General features: G+C 51.1%; 5 protein-coding genes across 5 annotated transcripts; 3 read left to right on the forward strand and 2 right to left on the reverse strand.

The window, feature by feature from the left end:
- The first annotated feature begins 624 nt into the window (after positions 1-624).
- On the forward strand, positions 625-2,493 carry BO86DRAFT_21595 (uncharacterized protein). Its single transcript, XM_025666893.1, has one exon. The coding sequence runs from the start codon at positions 982-984 to the stop codon at positions 2,335-2,337; it is 1,356 nt and encodes a 451-aa protein (XP_025529793.1). The 5' UTR covers positions 625-981; the 3' UTR covers positions 2,338-2,493.
- A 1,754-nt stretch (positions 2,494-4,247) lies between these two features.
- On the reverse strand, positions 4,248-4,809 carry BO86DRAFT_21603 (uncharacterized protein). The gene has a single exon (XM_025666894.1). The coding sequence runs from the start codon at positions 4,688-4,690 to the stop codon at positions 4,400-4,402; it is 291 nt and encodes a 96-aa protein (XP_025529794.1). The 5' UTR covers positions 4,691-4,809; the 3' UTR covers positions 4,248-4,399.
- A 147-nt stretch (positions 4,810-4,956) lies between these two features.
- Positions 4,957-7,712, forward strand: BO86DRAFT_377428 (uncharacterized protein; the record flags this gene model as incomplete). The annotated part of the gene is made up of 4 exons (XM_025670586.1): positions 4,957-5,056; positions 5,108-6,717; positions 6,779-6,883; positions 6,966-7,712. 4 exons carry the CDS (start codon positions 4,957-4,959, stop codon positions 7,710-7,712), a joined length of 2,562 nt encoding a protein of 853 aa, XP_025529795.1.
- Positions 7,713-8,229: 517 nt separating this feature from the next.
- On the forward strand, positions 8,230-9,866 carry BO86DRAFT_387349 (translation initiation factor 6). The gene is made up of 5 exons (XM_025671565.1): positions 8,230-8,614; positions 8,712-8,783; positions 8,850-8,936; positions 9,007-9,195; positions 9,265-9,866. Exons 1-5 carry the CDS (start codon positions 8,580-8,582, stop codon positions 9,623-9,625), a joined length of 744 nt encoding a protein of 247 aa, XP_025529796.1. The 5' UTR covers positions 8,230-8,579; the 3' UTR covers positions 9,626-9,866.
- Positions 9,867-10,186: 320 nt separating this feature from the next.
- On the reverse strand, positions 10,187-14,246 carry set2 (SET and WW domain protein). The gene is made up of 4 exons (XM_025668849.1): positions 13,417-14,246; positions 11,516-13,131; positions 11,372-11,452; positions 10,187-11,309 (listed from the first exon to the last, which is right to left on the reverse strand). Exons 1-4 carry the CDS (start codon positions 13,973-13,975, stop codon positions 10,647-10,649), a joined length of 2,919 nt encoding a protein of 972 aa, XP_025529797.1. The 5' UTR covers positions 13,976-14,246; the 3' UTR covers positions 10,187-10,646.
- Between the last annotated feature and the right edge of the window lie 862 nt (positions 14,247-15,108).

Genomic DNA, 15,108 nt, shown 5'->3' on the forward strand with positions numbered 1-15,108 from the left:
CCCAAACGATTGATCTCAGCATGGCATGGCTGTATCAGATGTTGGATGAAGAACTCTTCATAGGAGCATGCACGACTTTCCAGGTTCCCTCTGGTCTTTGGCCCCTCTTTGCTGCTTCAATGCCCGAGCTGAAAAAAAAAAAGGCCTCAGAGACGAAGGCATGCAGCTGGCGAGACTTGCCCTCCACCCCCAACTCCGATCGGGATCACAGTTGGACCCGTGGAATTGGCATCTATCTCTTCGACATCATCGCTGCCAGCCCCTAGTTCGACTTACTAGTGGTAGAACCTATGATCGAGACCATTCGGTATGAACGTCGACCATTATCCGATGTAGTCCTCCTTCTGCAACCCCCCCCCTGTCCCGCTGATCCCTAGGCGTTGCATACGTGACTCTTCTTCGAAAAGTCCATGCATCTGGACTCAATTATCCTCGGGGTTCGACTTTTTCCCAATGCCTTCCTTCTTTAGTTAATCGATTGATTTGCGATCATTCCCGGCTGCTGGGTATTTCCTCCGGTTTGACCCTTGTCTGTCACACCTTGTCCCTCGTTTACCATTTATCAAGTTGATATTGTTATTATTATTATATTTACCATTATCATTATCATTGCCAACTACGGAGTAGTCACGCTCACGATTTCATCCACCTCATTCCTTTTCATATCGAAGATTCACCATCTTCTTCTCTTTTGGTTGTTTCCTCTGTCTTGGAAGTGCCCGTCGTCTTTCCCTGATCATCTGCCAAATCTACCCAGCCTAGAACGACACCATAGCGGTCTTCAGTATCATGAGAGAAGTCTTGAGCGGGCTATGATCTATTGAGTCGCGACCAGTAACTGCCCCTTTCTCTTCCCAGCAATTGTTCAGGTGGCCTTGCTACCTCCTTCGGGCTATAGCCTTGATCGTGTGGAAATCATCACACACGCACACACAAGTCTCAGTCTCGATCTTTTGTCCGTGCAGTCCCAATTTCGATCTCATGTTGCTGAGCATCTTCAGGACTTCTCTGGCCCATATTCTGGGAGGCTTCACCCTGTTCTCAACATTCATCGCCACTGTCTTGGATGGTATCTGTTACAGTTTCTCCAAATCTTTATCATCGCACATTGCCTCGGTCGAGTCAGCTATTGTGAGCTTGAGTGCAATCGACTGTGCAGTGATCACTGCCTTATTATTTCTTTGGGTCAAAGATGTCCGAGCAGAAGTGAGGGCGCAGTGGAGGGGTCACCGGGCTATCCTCTACGGTCTGATCGCCGTCTACCTCTCCATTGCCACCGGTATCACGGCAGGAGGAATCGCCTGGAGTGCAGTTCAGTCCATGACAGGGAAAACGACTGTGACCCACAAGCACCAGACCCTCATGCTAGCCCGCTGTATCATCTGGGCCATCTCCGTTTTGAGCCAAGGAATCCTGGGTGGCTATCTCCTAACCTCACTGACGAAACGTGATGCTGGTGGGGGTCGATGGTCAAGGTCCCTTTCTCAGGAGCTTGAGATTCTTCCCGACCAAGTCAGTGTCGGTGACAAGGACGACGTGGTGAAATCTCCGTCAATCATCCTTGAGTCTCCACGGCCTTCCACTGAGGTGAAAAGAAGCTGCGACATTGTGCCGGAGCTTCAGCCTTCTGCTTCCCGCACAGATTCTCAGAATTCTAATCGTTATTCCGGTCGGACGCTGTACCAACAAGACTCCAAGCAGAGCTCTTTCGACTTGCAGCGAACTCATATGGTAGTTCCTGAGACTACGGTGACTCGTTCCCGAACAGATGACCAGCCTGATAACCCGACTGTCAACCTTTCTAGCATGGAAGAACGGAGTGAGGCCCCTAAGATCCGACGAAGCTACTCCGGGGCCAAAAGATCTTTCGAAGGGTTAATCCGTCAGTCCTCGTCGACTCGATCGTCGCCTGCCACATCTTCCACGCATTTAGCAGCTCCTGCGGCTCCTGGTCGGCCTATTCCTCCGAAGCTGAAGCTCACCGACGAAAGCTTTATCCATCCATTGTTCCGGTCGGATAGTGCATCGCCTCCCCCAACTCCAATGCCAGGAACCACTGTAATCGCCTCACCGGCCGCTGGGCAGACCATCTCGGTGCAGACTTTGAATCGAGTGAGATCGACCCGGTCTCTCCGGTCCCACGTACCCCGAAGTCGATCACCTCTATTTGAGCAAGTGGACCAGCCGCTTGTCGAGCTGGAGCGGAAGTCTGAGTCTTTGGAACGCAGTGGTCGGGAGTCTCCCATGCCCAGCTTCATCATGGCAGCGGATGTGCGAAGCAGTATCACCCGGTACGAGAAAAAATATGACTTGAATGAATCCCCTGACGAGAGCTAGTCAGGCGAGTTCCTGAAGGTCACAAGGAATTGGGACCTGGGTCTGGATGCCTTTCACTTGGTTTTATCATTGTTCTCTTTTGTTAGATATCCTAAATATAGCGTTTGATGTACTTAGCAGTCCATATATATATATATATATATATATATCTATCTATCTATCTCAGTGCATGTCATGCAGCATGAGTTCTTTGAATTAGAGTCTGAGGATGGATGAAGCAAAGGCTTGGAGCAGGCCAGCAGAAAATCAAGGTAAATTAGCGACCGGTAGAAGGATAGCGATATCAGATTTCAGGGCACAGTTCCAGGCGCCACATGATAAGCATGAGTGTTTCGAGTGGCAGTAGCAGTGAGTGTACACATACATACATACGTCTAGGGATAGAAGGGCCTTGGAGAGGCGAAGACATCCCGGATATCAAGTTGACTTCATTGGGATTACAAGGGATTGGGGGAGAGAGTGAGGCACGCCTTAAGTTAATCTTCCCCAACGGATTGTCGATGATTTGTTTATTTCCAGGGGACTATTGCGAGAGGAAGGGTTTCGCACAATTTACTTAGTATCTTCAATTCTTAGGTTGAGGGGTAAACAGAAATAAGTTATAATTTACTGAGTATGTATGTAAATCAGACGGTCAGTGGGGAAGGGGGGAGGAAGGAAATGGCTCCCGAGTCCCTAAAAACCCAACTAACTGACTGCATCTCCCGAGTCTAGTCTTTTTTTCCCCCGAGTGAGTGAGTACCTTTTACCTACTTAACTGAGCAGCTGCAAACATTCAACCTCAGCTTGTCTGTCTTAATATTACTAGGTACTGTACCAGGTTAGGTAGGTAGTAACTTGTCTGTCCGCGTCTTACCTGGTGCAATTGGCCTGCATCTTTTCCCTTTTGCCTCATTCCTCTTTTCATCATCATCATCATCATCTTCATCTTCTTCTTCCTCTTCATCGCTCTTCTGCTCCTCCACCTCCTGCTTGTCTCTGCCTTGCTAGACTATCTCTTTTTTCTTTCTTTTTCTTTGCCAAATTTTTCTCCTTCCCCCCTCCTTCCTTCTTTTCTCTCGTACTTACCACCGTGTTGGAAGTGGCTTATCTTCTCCTTCTCCTTCTCCTTCATTTCTTGACTTCGAACTCTCTGCTAAGTGATCTTTTCGCTTGCTTGGCATCTGGAGATCATCCATAAACTGTCTTCTAGCATTGAGGGAAGCCTAAGGAGATTTTCATACTACAGTACTCCGTACATACTAGCCAACCTTTCCTCTCGGGTGACGCTATTGACTCCGGCCCTCGCTCGCCGACTTTTTTACCTGCATGGAGACGAGTCAAATCTCCTACGATCGGAATCTGTTGATCTCCACGTTCTCTTGAGGCTTGATGACTGCTAAGTTACTGGGTTGATCAGAGGGTCTATATCCGGCGAGTTTGTTCTACCTCCAGCACAGTACAGGCCTTGCAGCGGGCCAACCAAGCGCCGCAGTTGGACGCCCATCGATCCACTTGGCCGAACCTCTTTTTACTTCCCTGATCCTCAACTCACATCAATTGATTCAATCATCATCATCTCCATCTCCATCTCCATTTCCATCTCCATCCCCATCGTCTTCCCCTTCCCCCTCCCCTTCCTCCTCCCCCTCCCCCAATCTCCGTCGCTGTCGCAAATTCCGTGGACTTTTCTTTTTCTTTTCGACTCCGGGGTAAGTTACAAAAAACTTTCTTTTGACCCTGACTTCTATTCGTCGCATTGAACCTCTCGTTCTGCATTGATTTCCAAGTTGCCTTACACTCCTCCCATTCTCATTCTCATTCTCATTCCCATTACCACTCCCGACTCTTGTCCCAGTCCGTTTTGTCGCCTTCTTCCACCTATCTGCCACCGCCACGATCAACTACCCTCAATTGCGCAGTGCATTGTGCTTCCTCTTCAATCAATGGCTGGTGTTGTAAAGCCCTTCAGCCTCTCCCTTCGGACATAGACTTTCTGGCATTGCTCCATGGATCGTCCGCGTCTCCCTTTCCCGATCGCTTCGTTCAATCCATACTACTGATTGTACAATACTCCATGCATCTACCCACTTCCATCCATGCCCGATCTGCTTGCTAAAGACCTCGTGCCGTGTTGTTGCCGGCTGGAATAACTGTTCATCTTCTGTATATGTCTTGTTCCTGGCATTGACTTCCTCCAACTTTCCACAACTGACACATTCTCCCCCCTCCCGGCCAATGCGCTATTGCTTTCCTGTATTTCCTCCTGTCCTTGAATCTTTCCCACTATCTTTTTCCTGGTTCCATTTCTGTCCTCTTCTTCTTCCGCCTCCGCCATCGTCATCACACTCACCTTGCAGTGTTTCCTGCACATTTCTTTCTCATATCATCAAAAACCTTCTCTCCTCGTCATGGTGGATGGATGTCCCATGAAATGTTCACCATCGTAATTTCACCATCACTGCTCTTCATCCTCCTTCTCAAGCAACTTGAGTATTCTCTTTACTCTGACATCCCTATACTTCATCCTTGCTTATTTCCTCTATTCCTGGATGAGTCATATGTCTCATCATTGTGATCTGGTTTTCCTTTCGATTCTCTCCGACGGCCTACTAACATAACCCTTGGTGAAGGACAGCGATGGCGGGAGTTAAGCGGAAAATAGACGCCTCCCAAGGGTCTGCTGCAGCGGTATCAGGTGCTAATTCTACAACATTTGGTGCCGCACATAGCACTACTAGTAAGTCTACAATTGCATGCTACCCAACAGCGCTTCTAACCCGACCCACAGATTCTACCGCTGACGATGCATCTCACGTCCGCGTAACTCGAAGCTTGCGTTCAAGTCGAGATGTGCGTGCTACTCAAAATGATGCTCGTAATCACAGCAACGCTTCTGCCATGAGCGGAAGCAGCAGCAGCGGCACCAACGGCAATCACAGCAACAGCAACAACACTTATAAGCCTAATCCTAATCGCCCATCGCGTATCATCACTCTTAGCACTCGTGTCGCTCGGGCAAACACTGCAGCTCGTGAACGCGAACAGGCAGCACGGGACCAAGCCCTTCGCGAGAACGTAACTCGTGAAACGCGTAACACTCGGACTCGTGCCAGTGCTTCGTTGCCTTCGCAGCCAGCGGAAGGCGTAGTGGCACCTGTGCCTGAAACCCCACGGCATAAACGCGTGAAACGGGGCCCCGCCTTGGAAGAGACACCGAGAACCACGCGGCAATCGGCGCGGCTCAAAGCACATGTTCCATCCACCTCGACAGAGGATGGAATTGCTGATATAGGTCTGATACCGAAGCCTTCTGAATCAAGCCCATTAGCAACCGCTGCTCCAAGTAGCCGTACTCGGAACAAGAGCCGGCAATTCGCAGACAGTTCCAATGAGACCATTCACAGTGGTGCAACCAATTTTATCGTTCCTGCAATCCCTGAGGCTGAATCACCCTCACCCGACCGGACGACCCTCAACCTTGTGGAAGATACGAAGCCTCTCTACGAGGAGCCTCACTTGAGCCCGAAGCTGGCTATTGAGGAATCTCCCAAGGGTACGGTGGTTGAGGACGAGAAGAACGGGATTAGCGAACCAGCAGTTTCTGAAGCTGATGATTCAGTCGATGCTCCAAGCACCCCTAGTCCTCCATCGTCCTGGAAGCGAACATCACCCGGACTTCTACAGCATAACGGAGCTGATTCCGAGAACTTTCTCGAGTCACCCAGCAAAAAACCTAAGCTGGAAGAGGGCGAATCTGATCGTGTTTTGGATCAGCAGTCACAGCCCAATATCAATGGCCTTAACGGCAGGCCTGAATCGGAGTCTCATGTGGAGGCTGGAACTGACTCGAAAGCCGATGGTCAGTCCCGGCATATCACAGAGGAAATTGAGGGCTCGACACCAGAGATTGTTACGGAGCCTACAGCTACTCGAGGTTTCCGCGGTGGTCGGGTTCGGGGCCGAGGGCGAGGGGGCCGCAGCAGGGGAGCCGCGCGCTTTGCAGCTAACAAACGAGGACGAGGCGGTACTCGTAGCGGCCGCGGGCGTGCTGGCCGACAGCTTGACAGGTCAAGTGATGTCGAGCCTGACCGCTCTCCTTCTCCCAGTGCAGCAACTCAGAGACTCCGTGATCGACAGCGTGAGCTGGATAAGGCATTCAAGAAAGTGGCTGCCGCTCAGCGATTGGCTCTGGCAGTGCTGGCGACGCAGTCTGAGAGACGAATCGCCCGAGACAAGAATGCACACAAGGATGTGCCCGAATTTGAGGAAGTTAACCAACAACTACAGGAGCGGCTGCGGCAGAGGAAGAACATACTCCGCAGAGAATTCGAACTTAAAGTGGAGCAAGAAAATCGGTTGTTCCAAGCCTATAGAGAAGTAGTCGAGGAGCGATTCCAGGTAGGTCTCATATGCTAAAGCGTCCAGTCAGCATTCAAGGGAAGCCTACTAATTACAGCAGGCATCCGCTCGCAATATCCGGGAGGAGCATTTGATCGCAAGTCAGGGAGCATACATGACATTTGTAAGAGGCCGACGTGCCGCGGAAGATGATGAGCACACAGAGGTAGGTGGCCTTTATGGTTCTGATACACTCCGTCAAAATGTCTATACATCAATATGTGATATATGCTGATCAACCTCTACAGACGGACGATTCAGAAACGGAGCCCGAGCGGGGGCCAGTTGTGCCACCTGCGCGGGAAGTTTTCAGAGGGTTCAATTCTTCTTACGTTCGGATTCCCTCCGGCGCTGCTGCCTACGAACGGGCCTGGCTTGGCTGGGATGATTTCGTTCAGCGAGCTAAAGTAGGTGAAGACATCGACCCGCAAATGAAGGAAATGTGTGAATCAGGGCCTTTCTCTGGCTTCACTTCGGATGAGATCATCGACATGCTCGTGAAGGCGACTGGGGTAGTGGATGTACGAACAACCACAACAACGGTAGGGGAGATGCAACCCCCGGTTATACACGATGTACGCCCTCGAGCATTATCGGCCCTGGCGGATATCGCAGCCGCCGAAACTCCTCGACCCCCTATCGTGGCTGCTCCCCGATTCCCGCCTGCTCCCCCCCATCGAACCATTCTCCCCCAACCTGCTCTGACGCATGGCCCTCCTGAGCCTCGGGCCTTTGTCCTTCCTCCGCCCACTCCTCAGCGACAACAGCCCCGACGACTGCTCCCTGCCGGTCAGCAAATCCCGCCCATCAATGAGCAACTCGGCCTACCCGATCCATTTGCCTCGATGGGAGGACCGCCTCATCTTCCTCCACCGCCAGGATCGAATTTCCACCGACCTCCGCTTCCTGGTTACTTGACCGGACATCATGCTCCAAGTCTCTATTATCCCCCTCCGCCACCCCCTCCACCCCCTGGACCCCGTCCACCTTACTAAAAGGCGCAGAATCTGTTTCTAGGCGTTCTTTTCCTCAGTCGCGGCGTCATATTTTTGATTTACTGATTATCTTCCTTTCCTGTGCGGATGTGTGACGGCGGCTTTTGGTTTATTTCTTCACTTCCTTGCTTCTTCTTTGAAGTAGATCATATTACCTTGGATTGTCTTGGATTGTGTGGAAATTGGGAATTGGGAATTGGGAATTGGGAACTGGGAACTGGGACTTGGGACTTGGGACTTGCCGAGCGATTTGAAGTTTGTCTTTTTTAGCAGTCACGGAGGATTCCCCTTAGCCGTGTAGTACCGCGTTTGTTCTAATTGACTGGTGATGGTGAAGGGTTGTTGATCTTTCATTGATCCGGATGAATCATGATGGGTCATAATGACTCTGTTTGGCCGTGTTTCGCCGCCTTCAAAACTCCGCCTCCTCCCCTCTCCTCCCGATCGGGTCTAGCCCGGCGGGGCATTCATTTCGGCCTCGAAGCTTTTTATTTCCTCGTGCTTTTCCTTCCCAGTCGCCATCGATTCTAAGGCTGCCATCCTTTGCGAGTCCAACGCTGCAATTTCTTAAGTCGAGCTCAATTGCCCTTCTCGCTGCTATCTCTCGAAGCCTGCAACCTCTTCTTCGAGTGTCTTGCCGCCCCCTCACGAGACAATCCAGACAATCCCACTCGACCGTCAGCCCCGCCTGCGCGCCTATTTTCCCTCCTCGACCCTCCTTCGTCTTCCTGATATTTTGCGATTTCTCTGTCAGACTCAGGGAAGCGTTTCGACTGACTTACTTTCGAACGTCAATACAAGTCATACAGACCTCACCATAACCATCATTCTGATCAGCGAATTCGTGTGCGACTAGACGAAGTAATCATGGCTGTCCGTGCTCAATTCGAGAATTCCAACGAGTAAGATGGACCCGGCCTACGCAGTTGCAACTGCGCACAGCGCCTTGATTATTATATGCCAGTCCTGAGCTTGGAAGATTGCTGACAGTCATAACAGTGTTGGAGTCTTCTCTCGCCTGACCAACTCATACGCCATTGTCGCCATTGGCGCTTCTGAGAACTTTTACAGGTGCGTCTTTCTTAAGTCTTGGCCTGACCGCTTGGCATGGACTTTGTCAACTGACTTCTTACCTAGTGTTTTCGAGGCTGAATTGCAGGATGTTATCCCTATCTGCCACGCTACCATTGCTGGTACTCGCATTGTTGGTCGTTTGACGGCAGGGTATGTCAATCCCGTTTTCGTGGAAGGGGCAAAAACATGGAATCAAATCCTGACGAGAAGAGTCCTACAGAAACCGCAAGGGTCTCCTTGTCCCCACTACTACCACAGACCAAGAGCTTCAGCACCTCCGCAACACACTGCCAGAGTCGGTAAAAATCCAACGGATAGAGGAGCGGCTATCGGCCCTGGGCAACGTTATCTGCTGTAACGACCATGTTGCATTAATTCACCCCGACTTGGAACGTGAGACGGAAGAGATGTAAGCCCCCCATTTCGATTGGTATTTGTCCGTCTGACATCTGCTAAACCGTCGTTTCCTCGTTTTCAGTATTGCCGACGTTCTCGGCGTCGAAGTCTTCCGACAAACCGTGGCCGACAACGTCCTGACCGGCTCCTACATGGCCCTCTCCAACCAGGGCGGTATCGTCCACCCCAAGACCTCCATCCGCGACCAGGATGAGCTCTCCTCCCTGCTACAGGTGCCCCTCGTCGCCGGTAGTGTGAACCGCGGTAGCCCCGTGGTCGGCGCCGGCATGGTCGTCAACGACTGGCTGGCCGTGACGGGTCTGGATACGACGGCGACGGAGCTGAGCGTCATCGAGAGTGTCTTCCGGCTGGGCGAGATGGGTCCCCGTGGTGTCGGACAGGGCACTGCCAACAAGGAGAGCATTGTGGAGAGTTTCTACTAGATTTTTCTTTTCGACGCTTTCCCTCACTGCGATTGTCATGTTGTTTATGAAACCCATCCCCACCCACATCCCAAAATATCCTTACTGTGCCATGACCCTATGAACAAAACACCTTGCGAGTCCCGAGGATTTCTCCAGGTTTCCCAAGACTTTTATCATTTTGTAGAGGTTTGGGGGTAGCCGGAATGCTCCGAGTGAGAACGGTCTTATCATACAAATAATGCACACTCTCTCACGAGAACAGACTAGAGTTGGTTAGCGCGTAGCTAGTAGCCCAGGTACAACAGGCATACGCGATCTGCAAGCGAAAGGTAGAAGGGAAGTGTTAGATATGAGCGACCGGGGTAGCTGGCTAGTCTGCGCATAAAATCCAGGTCAGGAACGGAACGGCACCACGCCATGTGACATGGTGGGAGGGAGAAACCCCCGGGAGTTCAATGTATGAGATAGAACTACCGTAAAAGTAATTCATACGAAAACCAGGTTCCATCCTAAGCTATGGATTTCCTGGATGCTTCAGCTTGTTTGCACATTTTGCTCCCCCCCCCCCCCACCCAAGCTGTGTGATCTGCGAGATGGCAAACTGAATTGAATGTGGCTTCGAGTGAATAGATTGTTATGAAGAGGGTATTCATGTAAGGAGGTGAACACATGATTGAAGTAAACGATGGTCAAGGTCATGAAGAGAAAAACAAGTATTGTTGAAAGGTACAAAAAAGAAAGGGAATATCGCGGGGTGTTTTTAAGACCAGCCAGAAAAGAAAAATGACTATGAAAAAGATAATAAGAAATGAAGAAAGAGAGAGAAAGAAGCAATATAAGAATAATAGTCGTGGATATAGAGAGAGAGAAAGACAGAATAGCGCCCAAGGTCTGCCAACTCCGAAAACACCGATCCGGATGCTGTTGCTATGAAAACGACATGAAAAAAAGATCCATGGCTAATCGGCCGTTCCAACGGAATAGCTGTTAGGCCAACGATTATAGGCCCCGCCGTCCCCATCCCCCCCTTGACATATTGCTATACACGTCCTTCAATCCCAATCTGTGATGTTTGGAACTGTTTCCCTTCCTCTTCGCTGTGACGGTCTTGTTCGAGGAGCGGTGGTGGTGATGGAGGTGGAGGAGGTGCAGGGGGCGGGGTGGGCTCGGCGCTCTCTCCCTTCATGTTGGCATCGTCGCCACTCAAGGTTTGCTGCTTATATTCGTCTTGGTCATCTTCCATGTCGTTTCCAGGGCTCATAGGTGGAGGGGGAGGCGGAGGTGGGGTGGAAGAACGTTGTCGTTTGGAAGAAGACGGCGTGGTGAAATCTGTCGCGCTGCCGTCGCCGGTGGCCATGTCTTCTTCCCTCTTCCGCTTGAGAATCCCTTGCATCTCTCCCGCGGAGAGCATGTTTGTGTCTCCCTCCTGCGCTGGTCCGTCATGGTCGTCTTCATCATCCGACATTCTCACATCAGGATCATCCTCCGCCGGGCCAGCAGCAGTCGCGACGGCTGGTCTCATATGTGCTTCCATTGATTGCCGTTCTGCCCTGCGCTTCTCGTGGGCCCTGTGCTTTACGACAGCCTTGTCGAAGAATTCCTTGCAGAAGTTCTTGACTTTCCTTTGCTGCTTTTCATCGATCTTGGTGGGATCTTCGACACGATTGTTCTTGAAGTCCGAGTTGACAAGTTTCTTAGCAACCTATTATCGGATACTTGGTAAGCATATCGACACAGCATTCACAGACTCGAGACCGGCCTTACATCTTTAGCATAACGTTTCAGATCATCTTTGGGAAGCTTGTGCTTGAACTTGTCTACCACGTACTTGACGTGGGGAAACAGCTGTGATCAGATTAGCTCTGGGCCTTTCCGATCATGTCCGATAGTGTAGGAGCAAGAACGAACCGTGTTTTCGTAAATCTTTTTTCGTTTTTCCTCGCTCAAACTCCGCCACTTCTCCTGGCCCTCGTTCTGGTCTGGGGTTGCCTTGAAGGTTTGTGGGGTGACCGGTGTGCCTGATTTTTCCTTAGGTGTATTCTCCTTGGCATTCATGATACCGTCAATGATATCCTGCAACGCCTTGTCCCGCGATTCCTTCGCTGGCGGGCCTGGTTGAGGCGCGGGCGCGCTCGGGCGTGTCCAAGTCACCTCGCCCCGAGACGAGTAGAAGTATGTTCTTCCGTTAGAATCAGCAGCGAACCATCCCGGAGGAAGGGGGTTGAATTGACGACGGAAGGGCCGAGGTCCGTTGTGCAGGGGACCTCTCGGGATGTGGCCTGCTCGTTGAGCAGCTGGACCGCGAGGTGCGTCGATGGATCTGGACCTTGATCGGGACCGAGATTTGGACCGCCGTCGCTCGTCACGAGTGGTCTCACGGCGCTCGAACTGACTGATCGCCTGCGGAGTGGCATTGGGGTCCCTTTTCATTCGAGGAATGCGGTAGCCTACTTCAAGCGTGGACCAGACCTGTAGCAGTATGGCTGCCTTCTTCTCGACACGCTCATCCCCGCAACCGGTCAAGGGCTGAATGGTCGACTCAATCTTGGAGTCGAGGATCTTGTTCCGAGTCAGACGTGGAAACCTGTCTAGGATATCCAGAATCTGCAAGACCACGTTGAAATCTTCCTTCCACATGCTGAGTTGTGAATTCAGAATCTGATAGCCATGCATTTTGACCACGCGGTTCGAAACCCGCTCATCTTCACAGCGCTGAATGCGACCCAGTAATTTGACAGCAATCCACTTCTCCTTGCACTGCATCAAAGCAGCCATGACTTTAGTGACCCCATTCTCATCCAGAGACTTGGGCTGAACACTGTCCACATACTCTTCATCATCCTCGCCCATCTTCTTCTTGCGCGGCCGCTTCGCAACAGCCGTGTCCCACCCATCTGAATCTTCGATACCCAAGGCCTCAATGGTGGCATGAGATAATTTGGTCGCCCGCTCAGTCTGAGTCCGCCCACCAATGAAGCCAGTGCAGTTGGGTTCTCCACAGTAGCATGGTTGAGGATCGGCTCCATAACGGTCAACATTGTAGTTGAACACAAGTTCCTCTCCAGCTCGGATGTGTCGTTCAGCAAAAATACCCATTCGCAGCTTCTCCCCGACCACCCATTTGTCGACATAACAATTTGGGTTGCATGAGTGATTGCAAAAACGACCCAGGTTGCCTTTCTTTGTCGCGTCAACAAATTCACCTTTACTGAGAGACATGAAGTAAAAGTGCTTGATGCCCTCCTCGTCATATTGTCGCATACGGCGGCGAAACTGCCCTTCGTTGATAACTTCGCCCACATACTCGAAGATGAACTGATGCGGTCGCAAATCGGCCTCCGCGCGAAGACCAAACCCTTTCTTTTCTGTCTTGATCACTGCCACCGGGGCATATTCTCGTTGTTGGAAGCGCTGGTTCTGGCATTCTGGCCCGCAACCGCAGTCGCCCATACATTCAATTTTTGTGGCGCGGTTGATGCAGTCCGAATCCTCTCCACAAGCCAAATTCTTAGCAACCGAGGGATCTGCCTCAAATTAGTGCGTCTTCCTTTTACAACGGCCAAGGATGTAAAGAAATAGCCCTCTCCATATTTTTGCATGGTCTCAACATGGAAGATGAGGGGGGGCAAACGAAAGGCAATGGGTTGGTGTGGTGTGCTTGAGAATTTCTCAACGTGTTTGAAGCGGGGATCCGAGATGCAGCGCCACGCGTGGAAACCGCCCACAGAAACATAAGCAAGGAGAGGCGACAGAACAAAAAAAAGGGTGCAACGAGTATGGTCGGAGGAACGTAGAAACTGAGTACTCACCCCATTCTTCCGCGCAGTCGCATTCCATCGCATGCTCAGTATAGCCCATGTACTTATTGGCATATGTGCAAGCATCCATAACCTCGAAAGTCTCCTGTGCCTGTGCCGTGCTGTCCGGCAACTGTAAAAATAGTTGTGGTGGTCTTGCAGCGACCTTCTGCGAGGAACTGCGTGTCAACTTGGGAGGCTGGCCCGGTTCGAGTTTGACCGAGATGTCACCTCCAACTTTTTCCTCCATGTTGTCTGGATAGGCCGTCTTCGTGGCTTCAAGCTTTGCTTCGTCGCCGATTTGGTTGTGATCGTAATCGTCCTCCGGCTCTTTCGTGACCGGCGATCGGGAGGTAGGCCGCGAGGCTGATTGAGATGCCGAAAGCGCGTGGGTGTCCTTGGGACCTGCAAGAGAGGAGGCGTCCGAGGCCGCGTCGAACTCGTGCTTGCTCATGGCTCCGGCGCCGTTGAGTATCGGAGTATCGGGGGTTGCGTCAGAGTCTAGCTTCATCGCGGTCACCGCATTCGCGATTGGTTCTGACTGACGGTCCGCGTTGTCATGAGGGGACATGACGACACGGACGGTGCGCGCAAACGATCAGAGCCCAGCTGGGGACTGCGCTGTTATAGGATCGGTTCCCAGCGCGTGGTGGTTGGTGGAAAGAGGGTGTTCTGGATTGCGGAATAGGTACCGTAAAAGAAAAGAGAACAAGGGAACCTCGAAGATGAGATGCAAGGTGGGCAAAGGAGAAGACAAGAAGAAGAAAAAAACGATCAAACAAGAAGGATAAGAGGCTCAAAGGAGGGTTCGCAGTAAGCTGGAGAAGAAAGATGGCGGGCAGAATAATTGGTGCGAGAAGAGCAAGAAGCAGTGAAAGTCGCAAGCCGAAGCAGCAAATCGTCCACGTTTTCCGCGGGTGCCAAGAATCATCGATGAATCGAGGACTCAAGCCATGTAAGGGAGATATTTAAACAATGGTTCTCTCATTTTTCCTCTGGCACATGCAATCTTTCCCTTTCTATCTTGTGCCTTTCTCACTTTCTCTTAATTCTCTGGCTTACAAGGAGACTTCCTCATCTACCTCCCTCCCTACCCAACCTTTCAACTCCCTTCATCTTGAACCATTCGCCATCTTCTGGGTCCATGCCACACACACAATCTGGAGAGACCAATCCTCCTCACGTTCTTTTTTCCTTTTCTCTTTCTTTCACGGTCGATTTCCTTCAGAAGATCAAGATAATTCCTCTGAGCTCATGCTCTCGATAACAAGATGAGTAACGAGCAACACTTCATGTTCCTGTCGGACAAGCCGGGCTCATAATGCGTGTTTCGAGCGGAACAACCTTTTCACATAGTGCTCTTACAGGGCCTCATGTTTTGTTTCTCCGATCATCTGATAGCATCGGTAGTTATCCTGTCGAGATTCATGCTTACTCAAGCTCCTTCATCAGCAACATCCTCTCAACCACAGGGCGGTCGATATCGGACTCTGTTTTCAGCTGTCGACATGGACAGCCAGGGGCCAATCAACTCTCCCACTATAGGCAGTGGCAGAAGCATTAGTGCATGGTGCATAGGCGATCCATTTATACTCAGCTCCGCGCTCCCTCTGGTGCAAAAAACTGTCAGCATGCAAGAACTCGAAGCTGGAGCGAAGATTCGCTTCGTAGAGTAGGATGATCATTCTTAAGGTGTTGGAGGCA

Source organism: Aspergillus japonicus (assembly GCF_003184785.1).
Source record: "Aspergillus japonicus CBS 114.51 unplaced genomic scaffold BO86scaffold_11, whole genome shotgun sequence".
Taxonomy (NCBI): domain Eukaryota; kingdom Fungi; phylum Ascomycota; class Eurotiomycetes; order Eurotiales; family Aspergillaceae; genus Aspergillus; species Aspergillus japonicus.